At 37.6% G+C, this 20,497-nt stretch overlaps 1 protein-coding gene across 4 annotated transcripts in view; it reads left to right on the top strand.

Moving 5' to 3' along the window:
* sptb (spectrin, beta, erythrocytic) overlaps nt 1-20,497 on the top strand; it is a 76,177-nt gene extending 55,680 nt beyond the window's left edge. For all 4 annotated transcript variants that reach the window (XM_049597161.1, XM_049597160.1, XM_049597162.1 and 1 more), the window contains 12 exons: nt 119-342; nt 534-684; nt 1,830-2,074; nt 3,041-3,179; nt 3,542-3,626; nt 9,218-9,414; nt 9,622-9,704; nt 13,743-13,806; nt 14,127-14,383; nt 15,340-15,513; nt 15,871-15,913; nt 16,317-20,497. In XM_049597161.1, the coding sequence (XP_049453118.1) occupies nt 119-342; nt 534-684; nt 1,830-2,074; nt 3,041-3,179; nt 3,542-3,626; nt 9,218-9,414; nt 9,622-9,704; nt 13,743-13,806; nt 14,127-14,383; nt 15,340-15,513; nt 15,871-15,913; nt 16,317-16,508 (1,854 nt within the window). In that variant the 3' untranslated portion in view covers nt 16,509-20,497. The remainder of the gene's footprint in view (nt 1-118; nt 343-533; nt 685-1,829; nt 2,075-3,040; nt 3,180-3,541; nt 3,627-9,217; nt 9,415-9,621; nt 9,705-13,742; nt 13,807-14,126; nt 14,384-15,339; nt 15,514-15,870; nt 15,914-16,316) is intronic.

The raw sequence follows: 20,497 nt of genomic DNA on the forward strand, positions 1-20,497 counted from the left end.
ACAGCATGGAAATTCTGGAAAAGATTATATAAATTGCTGGAATTGAACTACAAACTCTGATTCTGTTGTTACCTGTAAAAAAACCAAACAAACAAACATATCTATCTTTTCTCTCTAGCTTCTGAGGGATAAGTTCCGAGAGTTTGCACGGGAGACGGGGATGGTGGGTCAGGAGCGAGTGGACATGGTCAACGAGACGATAGACGAGCTGATCGAAGCGGGCCACACCGAGGCAGCCACCATGGCAGAGTGGAAGGACACCATCAATGATAGCTGGGCTGATCTGCTTGAGCTCATCGACACTCGGGCTCAGCACCTCACTACATCTTACGAACTGTTCAAGTAAGGAAAACAGTATTGATGCACCAGAGAGACGAACAGTTATCTGGATTGATGTCGTTTAGATTCATGTCTAATCCTGTAATGCAACAAAACGTGTCCAAATAGGTCGATTTCTATAAGCAGGATGACAAATGTGATGATAACACACACAGATCCAATGAGACTAAGAGATCAATCCCTTTTTCTTTAAGGTACTTTGACGATGGGAAGGAGCTAGTGGCTCAGATCCACGAGAAGCAGAAAGAGCTGCCGGAAGATGTGGGAGAGGACTTCAGCAAAGCAGAGTCCTTCCACAGAATGCACGCCGCCTTTGAGAGAGACATCAGTGCTCTAGGCAAACAGGTACAACACAGGGGATCAGCCCTTTTGCTCTGAGGGAACACAGCAGGTAGCGGCCAAGAGGCAGACTTTGATGATTCACATCTGTAGGGAGGAGAGAGTGCTGCAATATTTGGGGCAACTGTGAAAAGTTGTATCAAAGGGCGAGAAGCCATAAACGGCAGTCCAGTGGGGGAACTTTAACATTTGTTTCAGATCCTTAATCTCATCGCTCTGGGAGGAAATACCAGTTGATAAGATTTTAAAATTAAAGCTGCAGTGATCAATATTTTTACATCAACAGTGGGTCAAAATAATAAATGTAATATTAATGTGAATCTTATCACTCCGCTCTGCTGCTTCCTGTAGCTCTATCCTTTAAATATCCTTGAGTTACACTAGTTGCATATTGGATTACAATTGCCCTCCAAACTGGTTGTGAAGTCACAAAATCCTCCTCATACAAACACGTGTTAAACTCAGATTTAAGGCGAGCTCAGAGAAAACTTTCCCCCTTTAGCACACAAATGCGAAAGAACAGCCTTCTAATGTTGAAACTGCGGACAATTAGCAATAGCTGTGACCTCAATGCCAAATTTCAGCCTCCCTGGGCAAAACTGCAGCTGCCAAAGGTTGGAGAATTTTTTATGGGCTGACCAACCAACCAAAGCTAAAAATAAATCAGACTGAGAACAAAGTTGAAAGGTTAAGAAAAAAGTTAACATTTGGAGCTTCAAGTCAAGGTTTTGAGAATAAATCAAGCTACTCGCCTTAGCGCATATGGCTGCCTGAACAAAATACTTTGTGTATATGAACTGGTGTACTTCAGAATTGTTTGGTAACAGGGGAAATATTATTGGGCTGTTAAAGATTGTGCTGTTCAGATGGAGAAACCACAAAAACTTGGAAGAGCTGGCGGCAGTTGTGCAGCCTGAAATAGCCGGTAATGGACAGATGCAAGCCTGTGTGCAGTATCGAGAGGATATGTTGTATGATGACACATTTGATAAGCCAGAGGAGTTGACTTTATTCTTGACATTTCAACTTAATTCTCAAAATCACATCATACAAATCCCCCTCCTCTTTCACTTGGCCCTAATATTCATCCCTATCAATCATCCATGTAAAGCAAAACACATATTGACTCTCCTTCATTCTTCTTCCTCCAGGTTCAACAGTTCCAGGAGACCGCTGCACGGCTTCACGCCCAGTATGCAGGAGGCCAAGCGGACACCATCCAGGCCACAGAGCGAGAGGTGGTGGAAGCCTGGAAAGGCCTGCTGGACGCCTGCGACGGCCGCAGGGCGCAACTGGTGGACACGGCTGAGAAGTTCCGCTTCTTCACCATGGTGCGAGACCTGATGGCCTGGATGGAGAGCATCATCCAGCAGATAGAGACGCAGGAGAAACCCAGGTGAGCACGTTATGGACCTCACACTTTTAATGACACATACTCTGACTTAGTATCAACATTAATTCCTGCAAAGTCCATCTGATGTCTGATTCAGATAGCTGACAAATAAACCTGAAACCTTGCAAAAATAGTATTTAAGTTTTACTTTATATTCACATAAATTTCAATAGCCCGTGTAAGTTTGGAAATTAATTAAGTAATATTTTTATATGTATATATACATATTTTATTTTTTTAATCTGTTTGTTTATGTGGAAACGAAAGAAAAATGTCGATTGAGTAATAAAATGTGAGTTTAGATAAATTAATAAAACTTGATTTCTGCCATTTCCAAAAGCTATATTTTCTTTTTTCTAAAGAGAAATATGATTCACGCACCCCAAAAACTTGCCCTTGACTATTTAAGTTTTATTTTTTATTCAATTTATAAATTTCATGAGTCACTAAAATAATGTTTTAGTGTGAATATTCTTGACTGAGTAATAAAATATAGCCTTGAATAAAATGAATTAATGAAAACTATATATTTCATATTATTCACTGTATAATTAAAGTGATAAACACAAGTTTTAAAGGGATTTTAATTTGTTATCGGGGCTATTGTTCTCACACTTATTGTTCAGTAGTTGGTCCCAGTTGGCCCAAATTTGTTAGCTTGTGTTCACCACGTGATATGAAAGTTATAGTAACTGTAATGAAGAATATTCAGGTTATTAAATGCAGTTAAAAAATTGATTTGTTCACAAGCAGAAAATATATGTTTTGAGCTTTAGCATATTTTCTCTTTATAACTGTTCATCTTACTAGTTTGAGTTTATATTGTACAACTACAGTATTAGATAAAGAATACTGTAAAGTTGCCAGAGGCTGGTCATTACTGTTGCAGTTCCTGTCCCCACCAACAGAGGTAGATACACTTCATGCATTACCTGTTATCACTCTGTATCTTTTCCTCCCCTGCATCAGGGATGTCTCATCTGTGGAGCTCCTGCAGAAGTACCACCAGGGGATCCGCTCAGAAATCGAGGCCAGGGGAGCAAAATTCACTGACTGCATAGACCTCGGCAAAGCCCTGCTGACACGCAAGCACCGAGACTCTGCTGAGGTAAGGCTTCAGCAGCAAAGACAGCTTCTTTTCATCCTCAGCTGGGCCTCAAATTGCTGCTTTCATTAGATTTAATTACTTTTCTGGGAGTGATTGTTCTTGTCTGGCACAATGGAACCAATTGGATTGCCACGAAAGAAAAATTTCCACTCATCTTACACTCATCAGGGAGACTATAAAGCAAACACTAATTAGAAATGGAAAAGCCAAAAGAATTTAAATGAGCAATTGACCCCGGCCTGAATTTAACGTGTGGTTAATTACTTCACAATACTAATTCTTAGAGGATAATATCCAGTCTTGGGGCTGAGTTGTTTAATAATGCTGATATGTAACTGTGACTGTATAACTGCTTGTGTCAGATCAAAGAGAAGCTGGTGCAGCTGATTGAGAAAAGGAAGGAGATGATGTTCAAGTGGGACGACAGATGGGACTGGCTCAGACTCTGTGAGTAAAACCACACTGACCTGCAACCTAAAGACAAATCCTGTACATTGTTCTCCTCACAAATCTATACTTAAAACGGCTGACATGAAAGCCAATATATTTACAAACCTTCCATTCAATAAGGATATTTTGTTGCAGTTTTAAAACAGCCTCACACAAAAGCAAAAATGATCCATGTACAATAAAAAAAATTGTGTTTTCTTAAACACCTAAGTGAATCTTACAGCTACACGTTGAAAATATATTTTCACTTTTAAATGTCTTCAATATGTCTCTCTGTTTTATAAACCTCCATACTCAGCCTGTACAGATTTAAGTCTGGAGAAAATGCTGCTGTATAAGATTGAATCTTTTATTTCTACATTGTCTCAGCTTCTAAACTGTTCTCCACATGTCATTTTGTTATAACTTTCCAGAATATGTCCTTCTCAGTTTCTAAAAACATTCTTTGTTTGAAAAAAAAAAAAAAATTTTTAAAACTGTCCTTACTTCTAATTAATGTCTTCACAAAATGTCCTCCCTTTGCAAAAATGATCTTGCTTTCTGAAAATGTCCTTACATTCCTAAAAATGTCCCCACTTCCCAAATTGTCTTCACTTTCTAAATTTTCCCCAAAATTTTCTTGTTTTTTTTTTAAATATATACTTTTTAAAAATGCCCCCCCCTTTACAAAAATCCTTTTTTTGTAAAGAAAAAAAATCTTCATACTCTCCAAAATATCTTCACATTCAAAAAATGTCCTTTCTATATACAAATAGTTTTGCTTCCTGAAAATGTTCTCACTTTCAAAAATGGCCTCTGTTTCCTACAAATGTCCCCACTGTCAAATGTCTTCACTTTCTAGATTAAAAAAGAAAAAGTTCTTGTTTTCAAAATAGAATATACCTTCTAAAAATGCCCCCCCCAAATGTCCTTATTTTGTAAAAAAAAAAGAAAAAGCTTAATATTTATATTTATATAATATACTTTTTTTTTTTTTTAAAAATCTTCATACTTTCTAAAATATTTTCACATTCTAAAAATGTCCATTCTATCTACAAATAGTTTTGCTTTCCAAAAATGTCCTCTATGTCCTACAAATGTCCCCACTTCCCAAAAAGTCTTCACTTTCTAAATAATAAAAAAAAAAGTTCTTGTTTTCAAAATAAAATATACTTTCTAAAAATGCCCCCCCCCAATTAAAAATGTCCTCCAACTTAAAAAATGCCCTTATTTTAGAAAAAAAAAGCTTAAGATTTTCCAAAATATCTTCACATTGTAAAAAAGTTCTATGTACAAATAGTTTTGCTTTCTGCAAATTCAATTCAATTCAATTCAATTCAATTCAATTTTATTTATAAAGCCCAATATCACAAATCACAATTTGCCTCACAGGGCTTTACAGCATACGACATCCCTCTGTCCTTATGACCCTCGCAGCGGATAAGGAAAAACTCCCCAAAAAAACCCCTTTAACGGGGAAAAAAACAGTAGAAACCTCAGGAAGAGCAACTGAGGAGGGATCCCTCTTCCAGGACGGACAGACGTGCAATAGATGTCGTACAGAACAGATCAGCATAACAAATTAACAGTAATCTGTATGACACAATGAGACAGAGAGAGAGAGAGAGAGATGCAGGTAATGACAGTAGCTTACAACAACATTATTGAAAGTAATAATATTATAGTTATAGTTCTGGCTACTGCGGTACAATATGTTGAAATTATGTATTAATATCTGGCAGTATACATGTGTGACAATAGTCATATGTGTATAATAACAGTAGAAGTATGACTAATGACTAATGATGGCAGCAGCAGCAGCAGGGACATCCAGAATGGCCGAGTTAGCAAGATGCAGTAATAGAATACGAGAGAGAGAGAGAGAGAGAGAGAGAGAGAGAGAGAAGGAGAGAAGGTGCCCGGTGTATTATAGGGGGGTCCTCCGGCAGACTAGGCCTAAGTCAGCCTAACTAGGGGCTGGTACAGGGCAAGCCTGAGCCAGCCCTAACTATAAGCTTTATCAAAGAGGAAAGTCTTAAGTCTAGTCTTAAATGTGGAGACGGTGTCTGCCTCCCGGACCTCCCAGGAAGATGATTCCACAGGAGAGGAGCCTGATAGCTGAAGGCTCTGGCTCCTGATCTACTTTTGGAGACTTTAGGGACCACGAGTAACCCTGCGTTCTCAGAGCGCAGAGTTCTGGTGGGATAATATGGCACTATGAGCTCTCTAAGATATGACTGAGCTTGACCATTTAGAGCTTTATAAGTTAACAGTAGGATTTTAAATTCAATTCTGGATTTTACAGGGAGCCAGTGCAGAGAAGCTAAAACAGGAGAAATATGATCTCGTTTCTTAGTTCCTGTTAGTACACGTGCTGCTGCATTCTGAATTAGCTGGAGAGTTTTTAAGGACTTACTAGAGCTACCTGATAATACAGAGTTACAGTAATCCGGCCCTGAGGTAACAAAAGCGTGGACCAATTTTTCTGCATCTTTTCGGGTCAGGATAGGCCTAATTTTCGCAATATTACGCAGATGAAAAAATGCAGTCCGTGAGGTTTGTTTTAAATGAGAATTAAAAGACAAATCTTGATCAAATGTTACTCCGAGGTTTCTTACGGTAGTGCTAGAGGCCAGAGCAATGCCATCTAGAGAAACTATGTCATCAGATAAAGAGTCTCTGAGTTGTTTGGGGCCAAGAACAATAACTTCAGTTTTGTCTGAGTTTAACATCAGGAAATTGGTGCTCATCCAGGTTTTTATGTCTTTAAGGCAGTTATGGAGTTTAGTTAATTGATTACTTTCTTCTGGCTTCATCGATAAATACAACTGTGTATCATCCGCATAACAATGGAAATTTATAGAGTGATTTCTAATGATGTTACCTAAAGGAAGCATATATAGAGTAAATAGGATTGGTCCGAGCACAGAACCTTGCGGAACTCCAAAACAAACTTTGGTACGTAAGGACGATTCATTATGAACGTGAACAAACTGAAAACGATCAGATAAATAAGATTTAAACCAGCTCAGTGCAGAACCTTTTAGGCCAATTAAGTGATCCAGTCTCTGCAGTAGAATTTGATGGTCAATTGTGTCAAACGCCGCACTAAGATCTAATAAAACAAGTACAGAGACAAGTCCTTTGTCTGAAGCAATCAGAAGGTCATTTGTAATTTTAACTAGTGCTGTCTCAGTGCTATGATGCACTCTAAATCCTGACTGAAATTCCTCAAATAAATTATTATCATGGAGAAAATCACACAGCTGGTCTGCGACTACTTTCTCAAGGATCTTTGACATAAAGGGAAGATTAGATATTGGTCTATAGTTGGCTAACACCTCTGGATCCAGGGTGGGCTTTTTTAGTAGAGGTTTAATTACAGCTACCTTAAAAGACTGTGGTACATAGCCTGTTAATAAGGATATATTGATCATATCTAGTGTTAACTAAAGGAAAGACCTCCTTAAGTAGCCTAGTTGGGATGGGGTCTAAGAGACACGATGATTTAGATGAAGAAATCACTGCGGTCAATTCTTGAAGAGAAATTGGGGAGAAGCAATCTAAATATATATTAGGTTTTACAGCTGTGTTTGAGGTTAGATAGGTACTATCTGAGGACAGGAGGTCATGAATTTTGCCTCTAATAGTTAGAATTTTGTCATTAAAAAAGCTCATAAAATCATTACTGCTAAGGGCTAAAGGAATACAAGGCTCAATAGAGCTGTGACTCTCAGTCAGCCTGGCTACAGTGCTGAAAAGAAACCTGGGGTTGTTCTTATTGTCTTCTATTAATGCTGAGTAATAGTTTGCTCTGGCATTGCGGAGGCCCCTCTTATACGTTTTGAGACTGTCTGCCCAGATTAAACGAGATTCTTCCAGTTTGGTTAATCGCCAATTCCTTTCAAATTTTCGCAATATTTGTTTTAACTTACGGGTTTGAGAGTTATACCAAGGAGCGAACTTTCTTTGCTTTTTTAACTTCTTTTTAAGAGGAGCTACAGAGTCAAGTGTTGTTCGCAGCGAGCCTACGATGCTATCGACAAAATGATCAAAGTCGGTACAGGAAACCTCTGTTACTGAGGGACTTGGTATTGAATTTAATGACGGAGTAATCTTTTCCTTAAATTTTGCGACAGCACTATCTGATAAACATCTAGTATAGTAACTGTTGCTGAGTGGCGTGTAATCGAGTAAAAAGAAATCAAAAGTAATCAGATAATGATCCGATAGAATGTCCTCACTTTCAAAAATGTCCTACCATTCATAAAAATGTCCCCACTTTCTTTACTTTCAAAATAAAATATACTTTCTAAAATGCCCCCCCTTACAAAAAAATCCTTATTTTGTAAAGAAATCTTTATACTTTCCAAAATATCTTCACATTCTAAAAATGTCCACTCTATCTACAAATATGAAAATGCCCTTACTTTCTAAAATTGCCACATAATGCAATTCCTAGCCACTTAATGTAACCTAAATAATAAATAAATACATAAATGAATAATGATAGTAGTAATAACAATAATAATAATAATAACAACAATAACAATAACAATAATAATAATGATAACTTTATTTGTACTTTTCGAGCTTTCCAAGGTGAAGAAAATACAAAACAAAACAAAAGTGATAGTAATAAAACATAAACATAAACATACACCTCACCAACATACACACTTAAACACATATACCTGTATGCATGCATACATATACAAGCCCATTCTGTAAAAGTAAGTTTTCAGACAAGATTTAACGACGTGCACAGAGTCAGCTTATCTGATGCTCAGTGGGACACTGTTCCAAAGCACAGGAGCAAGAACTGAAAAGGCTCTATCACCCTTTGTCTTTAACATGGACTGTGGGACAGTTAGAAGACCCAGACTAGAGGCCTGAGAGGCCTGTTAGGACGACACGGTGTGAGAAGCTTGGTTATATACTCTGGTGCCAGATCATTGAGAGCCTTGTATGCAAATAAAAAGAATTTTAAAATGGATTCTAAAAGAAATGCAGGGAAGCCAAAATAGGTGTGTTGTATAGATCTAACCTTAAAGATACACTTTCTCAGCTTTACTTTGTTTGTGGTTGGTTACTACTTGTAAACATTATCGCCAGCGAAACTCAAAGTGCAGGCCAGCCCTGGATTCACTGCTGTATGCTTTATCTGCAGGGGTTCATTTCACTGCTGTGTCAGTGATTTTAATAGCTTCCGCTCGGATGTGTGCTGCTTACTGTCTGGCACCTGGTCGCTACCTTTTCACAAAGTCCTGGGAAGGTCACAAAGAACTTCAGAAAATACAGACAGGGGGCAGTGTCTTTGCACATAGATACACAGTCACACATTTCTAGTAGTTCATGAGTAATGATCAAGAGGTATGCATTTTGTATAAATCTATACATTGCTTTTTATGAAACCATAAAACCCTCAAACCAAGTCTTGTCTCTAAAAAGTATTAATGTATTCATGTGACTGTATGAGCAGCATAGTTCATATAATGGCCAACATTAATATTTATGGAAACTTGAAGGTTCTTTTAAAGTCGCACTACTGTAAGATAAAAACTACACTATAAAATCCTTATAATGACCCCTGTCTTTGTTGCCTCCAGTGCTGGAGGTGTGTCAGTTTGCACGGGACGCCTCGGTGGCGGAGGCTTGGCTGATCGCTCAGGAACCCTACGTATCTAGTAAAGACTTGGGCCATTCTGTAGATGAGGTGGAGAAACTCCTCAAGAGGCACGAGGCCTTTGAGAAATCCACCGCCACGTGGGAAGAACGCTTCTCTGCACTGGAGCGCCTCACTACGGTAAGGACATAGCTGAAAAACATAGGATAAACAGTAAAGCCATGTCAGAAATATTGATTGGGAAAAATCTTACCTGCACGCTTATACAAGTACTTTAAACAAAAATAGTTCTTTCAAAAGGGCTGAAGATAAAGGAAGTAATGTGTCATATTTATCTAAATCAAATAATTGATTAGATACTGATTCCAGTTCACTGTTGTGTTGCAGCTGGAGTTGTTGGAGCTGAGAAATCAGCAGCAGGAGATGGAGCAGTTCATTAAGGAGGAGCAGCGCTCAGATAAGGAGAGCAGGTACACACAGTGCAGCATACATGCAGGCTTTAATATACTGTGCAGCAGGAGTGCTCAGAGTTTTGATAACTTATGCCACTACTTTTTTGAAATAACCTAGTTATGAGATACTATACTATGGCATTTTTATGATGTATTTTTGGTGCATTATACTATGACATGTGACACTTTAATAACATTTTTATGGCAGACTATACTATATTTTAAGAATGTTTTTGACATGCTACAGTATACTACGACATCTTTATGACATTTTAATGACATACAACACTATGACACTTTTTGTGTCATTTTATCTGACACACTATACTATGACTTTTTTTCATGGTGTTTGACGACATACTATACTTCGACTTTTTTTCATGGTTTTTGACGACACACTGTACTATGACTTTTTTTTTTAATGGTTTTTGACGACACACTATACTATGACTTTTTTTCATGGTTGTTGACGACATACTATACAATGACATTTTTTCATGATTTTGGACAACATACTATACAATGACATTTTTTCATGGTTTTTGACAACGTACTATACTATGACTTTTTTTTTAATGGTTTTTGACAACATACTATACTATGACATTTTTTCATGGTTTTTGACAACGTACTATACTATGACTTTTTTTCATGGTTTTTGACGACATACTATACAATGACATTTTTTCATGGTTTTTGACAACGTACTATACTATGACATTTTTTCATGGTTTTTGACAACGTACTATACTATGACTTTTTTTTCGTGATTTTGGACGACATACTATACTGTGACGTTTTTTCATGGTTTTTGACGACATACTATACTATGACTTTTTTTCAGGATTTTGGACGACATACTATACTATAACTTTTTTTCATGGTTGTTGACGACATGCCATTTTTTCATGATTTTGGACAACATACTATACTATGACTTTTTTTCATGGTTTTTGACAACGTACTATACTATGACTTTTTTTCATGATTTTAGACGACGTACTATACTATGACTTTTTTTTAATGGTTTTTGACAACATACTATACTATGACATTTTTTCATGGTTTTTGACAACGTACTATACTATGACTTTTTTTCGTGATTTTGGACGACATACTATACTATGACTTTTTTTCATGGTTTTTGACAACATACTGTATTATGACTTTTTTCATGATTTTAGACGACGTACTATACTATGACTTTTTTTCATGATTTTGGACGACATACTATACTATAACTTTTTTTCATGGTTGTTGACGACATGCCATTTTTTCACGATTTTGGACAACATACTATACTATGACTTTTTTTCATGGTTTTTGACGACATACTATACAATGACATTTTTTCATGGTTTTTGACAACATACTATACTATGACTTTTTTTCATGATTTTAGACGACGTACTATACTATGACTTTTTTTTTAATGGTTTTTGACGACATACTATACAATGACATTTTTCATGGTTTTTGACAACGTACTATACTATGACTTTTTTTCGTGATTTTGGACGACATACTATACTGTGACGTTTTTTCATGGTTTTTGACAACATACTATACTATGACTTTTTTTCATGATTTTGGACGACATACTATACTATAACTTTTTTTCATGGTTGTTGACGACATGCCATTTTTTCATGATTTTGGACAACATACTATACTATGACTTTTTGTCATGGTTTTTGACAACATACTGTACTATGACTTTTTTTCATGATTTTGGACGACATATTATACAATGACATTTTTTCATGGTTTTTGACAACATGCTATACGATGACGTTTTTTCATGGTTTTGGACGACATATTATATGATGCTTTTTTTTCATGGTTTTTGACAACATACTGTACTATGACGTTTTTTCATGATTTTGGACGACACACTCTACTATGACGTTTTTTCGTGGTTTTTGACAATATACTATATGATGCCTTTTTTCATGATTTTGGACGACATACTATACTATGACTTTTTTTCATGGTTGTTGACGACACACTATACTATGATGTTTTTTCATGGTTTCTGACGACATACTATACTATGACTTTTTTTCATGATTTTGGACGACATACTATACTATGACTTTTTTTCATGGTTGTTGACGACATGCCATTTTTTCATGATTTTGGACGACATACTATACTATGACTTTTTTTCATGGTTGTTGACGACACACTATACTATGATGTTTTTTCATGGTTTCTGATGACATACTATACTATGACTTTTTTTTCATGATTTTGGACGACATACTATACTATGACTTTTTTTCATGATTTTGGACAACATACTATACTATGACTTTTTTTCATGATTTTGGACGACATATTATACAATGACATTTTTTCATGGTTTTTGACAACATGCTATACGATGACGTTTTTTCATGGTTTTGGACGACATATTATATGATGCTTTTTTTTCATGGTTTTTGACAACATACTGTACTATGACGTTTTTTCATGATTTTGGACGACACACTCTACTATGACGTTTTTTCGTGGTTTTTGACAATATACTATATGATGCTTTTTTTCATGATTTTGGACGACATACTATACTATGACTTTTTTTCATGGTTGTTGACGACACACTATACTATGATGTTTTTTCATGGTTTCTGACGACATACTATACTATGACTTTTTTTCATGATTTTGGACGACATACTATACTATGACTTTTTTTCATGATTTTGGATGACATACTATACTATGACATTTTTTCATCAGTCATGATGTATTCAAATCATTTTTTTGCTATACTATACAATGATTTTTTCATGACATGCTATACTATGCCTTTCTTATATTATTACTCTTTAATGACATTAATATGGTGTTTTGTTTAATTTTTTTATTGCTCAATATGGTGCAACTTTTTTTTGAACATCATTTTTACAATATACTATGATTTCTTTATGACACTTTTCTGGTAGTGTTCTCTGACTTAAAAGAAACATGTTGTTTATACTCTGAAAAAAGTCACAGTAAAGTGTGCCTTAAAAAAATCCGTAGAAATTGTACCGTATGTCATAAAAATGTCAGTCATATTTTTCTTGCATGTATTCTGTTTAATGATTTAAAAAAAAAAAATGCATGATGACATACTGACTTTATGATCAAAATCTGATGGCAAACACTAATGTGACTCACTACTATGACTTTTTATAACTCTTTCTAAATAACATTTTTATGGCATACTTTATTATGACATTTGTTATGGCACACTACAATTTGACTTATTTTTGTTATATTTGTATTCCATATCATAATACTTATTATACTTATGTTTTAAGAGGGTATACTATACCTAACCTGACAAACACTTTTTAGGGGGCACAGTAGCCAAATAGTTTATTAAATGTAAGCTCTTACGAGTATTGAAATGGGTCATGGATGATTAAAATTTAATGCATACATTTCATGTCACATGGGCAGACATTGGCCTTTGGGCTGCACTTTGAGAAACCACGCTGTGCATGCACTGTTGCACCTATAAGCATAGACATACATACAAATAGACAATCATCACAGAATTCCTTTTAAAGGATAAGTCTGGTGCTGTTCTATATTTTCTTACAGTCAACAAATCCTTTGAAAACATGGTGTCACACTTGGTTCCTGCGTTATAACGGACATGGGCACTGTAGTTCACGTTGAGTCCATCCTACATACACTGTCTGCTATACTATAAATAAATTATCACCAGTGCAACAATGACAACTAAAAAAGTCCCCAACAAAAACACTTTGACTTATGTTTGGGTAATGTTGCTAAAAAACTACTCATCTAGAAATTATTTAGCTATTTTAAAAATACACAGACAGGCTTAAAGTCAGAAAGTTTTAGAGACAGACAACTGCAATGTATTCCTTTCATAGGATTTGGTGACAATAACAAAAAAAAACCCTGAATATTCTGAGCCTTACCCTTTAAACTTACTTGAAAGCGCACTGTCTCTCTGTCTCTACACACATTGTTCTTCACCCGCTACTCTTAAAAGTCTTTCATGTAGACCCCATGCTGCCCTCTTTCCTCCAGGAGAGAAGACACAGGTTTTGTGGAAGAATCTTCGCAGCTCGGCACTGTTGAGGAACAGACTCTGGTTAGTAACTACATGTACTTAGCTCCTGTCCACTCTGCTGTATCATGTTGTGAACCCTGTAACTGCAAACCCAAGTTCTTAAAAAGTATTTTCTTACCAACTCCTGCATTTAAAAAGCTCCTTTCTATACTTACTCAAAACAAACTGCATTTGACTACAATTGACACTTATAAAACTATATATAACTATAATATATGCATACATTAAGGGTACATTCTGCTCTGCTGACCTCTCCAGTTATGCAGGTTGATTTGTAGATCTATCAATATTTTTTTACCACTGTCTCTTCTTTATCTTTGTCTCTATTTTTTCTCCCCCAGTCTGCTTCTGGTGCAGTGGAGCCCAGTTCAGGTCTGCTGGAGGAGACAGCCGGTGACTCCACGGTGCCCATAGTGTCAGAAATGAGAGAGAGCGGTTCTCTGGAGCTGGAACCTTCTGTGTCAGTAGTGACCCCTAAAGAACCAGAGAGAGCTGCTACCATGCCCGTTGAGACCGTCAGAGCCCAGACTGTGCTGCAGGAGGGAACGCTGGGCCGCAAACATGACGTGGAAGGCTCAGGGAAGAAGGCATCAAATAGGTAAATAAAGGGAAAAAAACAAATGTTTAGCCCATTTATCATCTGCAATACAGTCTTTACGTCACTCCACTACCCATTCTATACATTCATTTCTGTGTAATAGCACACTTGAAAATTTGCTTACCTTCTTTCATGGATTGAAGGTGGACTATGACATTTTTTTAATGAAATGTTATGATATACTATACTATGACATTTTTATCAAGGTTTTTTTTTTTTAATATACTCTACTATGACTTTTTTTTAATGAAATTTTATCATACACTAAACTTTGACATTTTTCTGTAATTTTTTTTTAATGAAATTTTATGATATACGAAACTGGCATTTTTACCAAGTTTTTGAAAAAAAAAAAAAAAAAAATTCTATACCAAGACATTTTTTAATGAAATTTCATGATATGATATACAATGGCATTTTTATCGAGGTTTTTTTTTTTTTTTTTTTTTTTTTTTTTAAATATACTGACAGGACAGGTCGCCAGACTATCACAGGGCTGACACACAGAGACAGACAACCATTCACACTCACATTCACACCTACGGACAATTTAGAGTCACCAGTTAACCTGCATGTCTTTGGACTGTGGGAGGAAGCCGGAGTACCCGGAGAAAACCAACGGTGTGGAGCATCTGTGTTTTAACTTAAAAATGCCAGCTGCTATTATTCAATTTGTTAATACACAAAAAGCCCCAAAATGTTTCTTTGACCCCATCACCCTGATGAAGGATCTGGATGTGTTTTGATGTTAAACTACCTACAGCTGTCAGAAAGCAGTGAGCTGCTCCGACTGCTCTCCTGATTTCTAATTAACTGAATTAAGCCTTAATGGAGTGGTGATGTTGTTGTGGCTCTCATAATTGGGATTTAATTCAATACATTTTTACATTACTGGCGGAAATTTTCTACCTGACGATCAATACCTCTCTATTTCCTACCCCTCCTCTTCCTCTCAGGTCATGGAACAACCTGTACTGTGTGCTGAAGCCAGGCCAGCTCTCAGTCTACAAGGACGCCAAGAGTTTTGGTCACGGGGTGACGTATCACGGCGAGGACCCCTTGTCCCTCAGTAACGCCAGCTGGGAGATCCTTACCAACTACAAGAAAAAGAAGCACGTCTGCAAACTACGGTGAGACGTCCTGTTTGGCCACTTATTTTTTATTTATTTATTTTTTTTTTTTACCAAGAATTAGATAATATGCAAATTTTATTATCATTATTTGCCAAGTGCAGCAACTTCCTAGAATTTTATCATCACTGTGGACTCTCTAAGCAACTGGTGATGACTCCAGGAAGTCACTGCTCATGGCTAAGAAATAACCCCACATATAACCCCCCGTAAAACCTGAGAGTTAGAGCTTTGTTTCTTAGATAAATCTCTTTTAGGGAAACTTCATCTCAGAACAGAAGTTTAAAACAACCACTTGTTCTTTTTGTGCTTGTCTGCATAATATATTTTAACTTAACTTTCTTTTCTCTCTCTCAGACTCGGAGACGGCAGTGAATATTTGTTCCAGTGTAAAGACGAGGTGAGTTTGTGTAGAACTTTTCCCGATTTACACCAATCACCAGACTTAATGTTCTGGACTTGGCATGTAATTATCTGACCTTCGACCTTCTGTACTGTAAAGCAGCAGTCACGGGGTGTAATGCTGCATATAGAACAAACATATTTACATTTTATTTTAGAAGATGTTTCAGCTTGTCTAAGCTAAAATAATTCTCAGTGAGGTTGTCTTCGTCTAGATCGCCCCGATTTAGCCTCACAAACACATTTACAGCGTCACTGCTGAAAGCTAAAAGCGTGAATCACCTCCACTCTTTGATTCACTCAAATATAGCAGCAGACACAAAACACACACTGCCCCTCTGGAGGTGGACTTCCCTTTTTAAACCTCTGTGGTGTGTGTGTGTGTGTGTGTTTAATTTTAGGAGGAGCTCCAGCATTGGAGCCAGGCCATGGAGAAGGCCGTTCAGCCCCTGGCAACGGAGGAGGCGTCGGGGCCCTCAGGGGCCAAAGCCCACAGCCTGCCCCCACCCTCCTCCTCAGCTGCACTCCCTGAACCCAGCTCTGCCAAGAAAGACAAGGAGAAGAAGTTCAGTCGCTTTGCCAAGAAGAAGTGAAAGGGGATGGGAAGGCCATTGGGAGAAGGGGGGGGGGGGGGGGGGTTGCCTTGGCAACCTGGAAAGAGAAAGTAGTATTTGTGTACAATCAGTCAAAGCGAGCTTTTTAATCACCAGAATTTTTTATATTATTTTGCGAGAATTAACATGAATATTGTAGTTTAGGTTGGAGCCATCACTCTTTGCCTGTATTTAAGCCAGTGTATCTTTGCAAAGGTCCAGTTTGTTTTTTCTTTGTGTTCTTTTTAACAAATGCCAAATTCAGAGCAATTAAATTAAAGCACAGGAATGCTCCTTTCACATTCAACCAAAGAATGTTTGTAAAACTTTTCTTTTCATGCTTTTCGCTGCAGCGTTTGCTTTAGTACGGCATGCTTTGATAGAGCCATGTACAATATGAAGAAGGCCTGTAATGAACATGGGGTGACTCAAGAGTACCGAGGAGTACTTTTATTCATCTGCCTTATACAATGGTTGTGAACTGAAATACTGTGCTGTTTGAATTTGGAGCTCTGAACGCTACTTATACAACCAGAGTGAGTTTAATGGGCTTTAAAAGGCTTTGTAAATGCGGTGTTAAGACTTGCAGTGCTGTACAGTGCACACACACACACACACCAAGTGTAATTGCAGGCATGCAAACTAAATGCTCTATGCACTGTGAAGGGTTTGACTGTTGAGATTTTTAAATGGATGACATACGAGCAGTCGTGAGACACCACGTCGTATTCTCGACTGGACCGCAGCAGTAGTTATTTCTGTGAACTTGAAATATATCCAACACTTGTGTATTGAACCCTAAATTTCATATCTATCCATCAACATATATACATATACAGTATATATATCTACAGATGCATGAAGTATGTTTTACGTTAGTTTGATATGGTGCTATTGTGATATTCTTGAACCTACAGTCAAGACCAGCTTGACCTGCCTTATTTGTCTTCAACTTTGGCTCGTAGAGACACACATATCAAAATATATTCTTTTAACATACCGTATATCTGCGGGATGTTTCATAAAGGCAGATCAGAAAAACCTGACTATAAATGAGCCCAACGAACTGAACCAGGATTAATCTGTTTCGAGAAAACTGCAGTATCTGCACCCACAGAGCAGCACATAAACAAAACGTGGAGTAAAACATTAAAGTAAACAAGTACAAAATCACTGCCAGACTTGAGTTAGCTGCAGCGCTCTACTTGTTATCACGAATTTTAGAGTTCAAGTCCTGTGTGAGCATCATGAACTTGAATTCTTAAGTGCTAATGGTGCTAGTCAAACAACTTTCAAATGTACAAGACCCCAGCTAGGTAATTCATTTTATTATATAGCACAACAATAAGATAATTAACTACAGTTTTCTTTCACTTGGATTTTGCTACTTGGTTTAGACAAGTTCAATAACAGCCTCCATATGGTGAAATTACTGCTGTAATACCTTTGGATTGGCTGCCTGCTTCTTGCATTGTTAATAGACACCCATAATACAGAAAGTCTGTTTCTTTAATTGTATTTAAGTGACAAATTTAAGGGAGAACAAATGGTGAAAATGCTGCTTGTTATGAGTCAGAGTTGTTTTGGATTTATTTAAATTGCAGTGCAGATTAATTGCGACACAGACTACGTTTATATGCACAAAAGATTCTGGTTTCTTATTCTAAAAAAGGCAATACTCCTACTCAGCTATGTACGCGGCTAATGAAGATGAATATTCCACTGATATTCCTATTCACATGCAGCTGTGCATACTCTGGTTAACATGCCCTAACATGTCGTTTATAAGGTCAAAATATGGAAAAGTGGAACGCTATTTTGCTTCTTTGCACCAAAGCTTACCACTGCTGGCGGACTTGCAAACACAACTTCCTTCAACCATCTTTTCGTAAACTTGGCATTGCAATATTTGCGCATATCCATAAATCTGTTAATATCTAAGTTTTCAATAAGTTTTAAAGTAGGATGTTTCTCCTTCCGACCAGAAATGTGGATTTTTCTTGCATCTCTACCAATCTGTTCGCTGTTGGTTTGTGTACAATGCATCCATGACAACGCACAAAGCCGAGCGCAAAGAGGCAAGAGTCTGTGTGTTGCAACTTTAGGTAAAACCCCCAACTGAGTCACATACTCCAAATGGGTTGTATACACTCACCGGCCACCTTATTAGGTACATGTGTTCGCTAATCAGCCAATCACATGGTAGCAGCTCAATGCATTCAGGCACGTAGACATGGTCAAGACGACCTACTGAAGTTCAAACTGAGCATCAGAATGGAGAAGAAAAGTGATTTAAGTGACTTTGAACGTGGCATGGTTGTTGGTGCCAGACAGGCTGGTCTGTCAGAAACTGCTGATCTACTGGGATTTTCACACACAACCATCTCTAGGGTTTACAGAGGATGGTCCGAAGAAGAGAAAATATCCAGTGAGCGGCAGTTCTCTGGGTGAAAATGCCTTGTTGATGCCAGAGGTCAGAGGAGAATGGCCAGACTGGTTCAAGATGATAGAAAGGAAACAGTAACTCAAATAACCACTGGTTACAACCAAGGTGTGCAGAAGACCATCTCTGAACCAACAACACGTCCAACCTTGAAGCAGATGGGCTACAGCAGCAGAAGACCACACCAGGTGCCACTCCTGTCAGCTAACAACAGGAAACTGAGGCTACAGTTCACACAGGCTCACCAAAACTGGACAATACAAGATTGGAAAAACGTTGCCTGGTCTGATGAGTCTCAAACTGGTTTCTTGAACATGACAATGAGTTCACTGTACTCCAATGGCCTCCACAGTCAACAGATCTCAATCCAATAGAGCACCTTTTGGATGTGGTGGAACAGGACGTTCACATCATGGATGTGCAGCTGACAATTCTGCGGTATGTTTCCAGCACCTTGTTGAATCTATGCCACCAAGAATTAAGGCAGTTCTAAAGGCAAAAGGGGTCCAACTTGGTACTAGCAAGGTGTATCTAAGAAAGTGGCCAGTGAGTGTATGTGTCCAAAGTCTGCTCCTAAACCTGAATACCAACACGTCTTCGTCGGAAAATCCAGCAATCAGGAAAAGACCTAGTTCAGAATATCTAAGCGTATTGCACCATTTACACGACTTGTATCAAATTCAGAGTATTGTCATATTTGGAATAATAATGGAATATAAGTCTGCGTGTAAATGTAGTCAATGGTTCAGCCTGAAAACTAACCTGATGAAAACCAGGCTAGGATGTAAGGGTACGCGTCCTGGTAACCTAGGGCAGCCTTATTTAAACCTAATCTATGATTATGAACTGATCTGTCTTTATGAAACACCCTCTGATCTCACAGACTAGATTTATTCATCAGAAATGTTGAGCAACTACAATTTAAACCAGGCTCTCTTGTGACAGCAGAAAAGGCGCCTGGACCATTACACAAGTTTTTCAGCACCAGCCAAAGTCTAGGACAAGCCGTGGGTCGGATGAATCTTGACTGCTTTTCCAAACCACACAACAGGACCTGGCATGCTCTTTATCTAAGGCGAGGATGATACAGTAGCTGCATGGAGCTGAGGGAATGTGTCTTTCATATGAATGTAAAGGAGGAAGAGAAGAGAATTTGGTAACAAAGCCATTATAGAACAAGAAATTCTAATCGATATACGCGTACAGGGAACATAGAGTATGTACAGTATATTGAACTGCATTTATAGATGTTAATTATGTCACACACACACACACACACACTGTCCCACTGCCGTCTTGCCTTGTACCGTGGGCTCTGTCCCTGAACTACGATCCAACTCAAGTGACCTCATTGAAATGAAGGAAGTCAGGTGTTGAGAGATAAACGAGACTGATCAGCTCAAGAGGAAATAAGGTAGCATCACGACCAACTCTGTCTATTTACATTTACAAAACAATTAATTACATCTCTGATCTTCTTGTGGCTGTCGAAATAAGAAATACAGACAGCCAGAAGAACATCATCTCTTTTTTTTTTTTTTTTGTT

The sequence above is a fragment of the Epinephelus fuscoguttatus genome, linkage group LG14 (genome assembly GCF_011397635.1).
Source record: "Epinephelus fuscoguttatus linkage group LG14, E.fuscoguttatus.final_Chr_v1".
NCBI lineage: Eukaryota > Metazoa > Chordata > Actinopteri > Perciformes > Serranidae > Epinephelus > Epinephelus fuscoguttatus.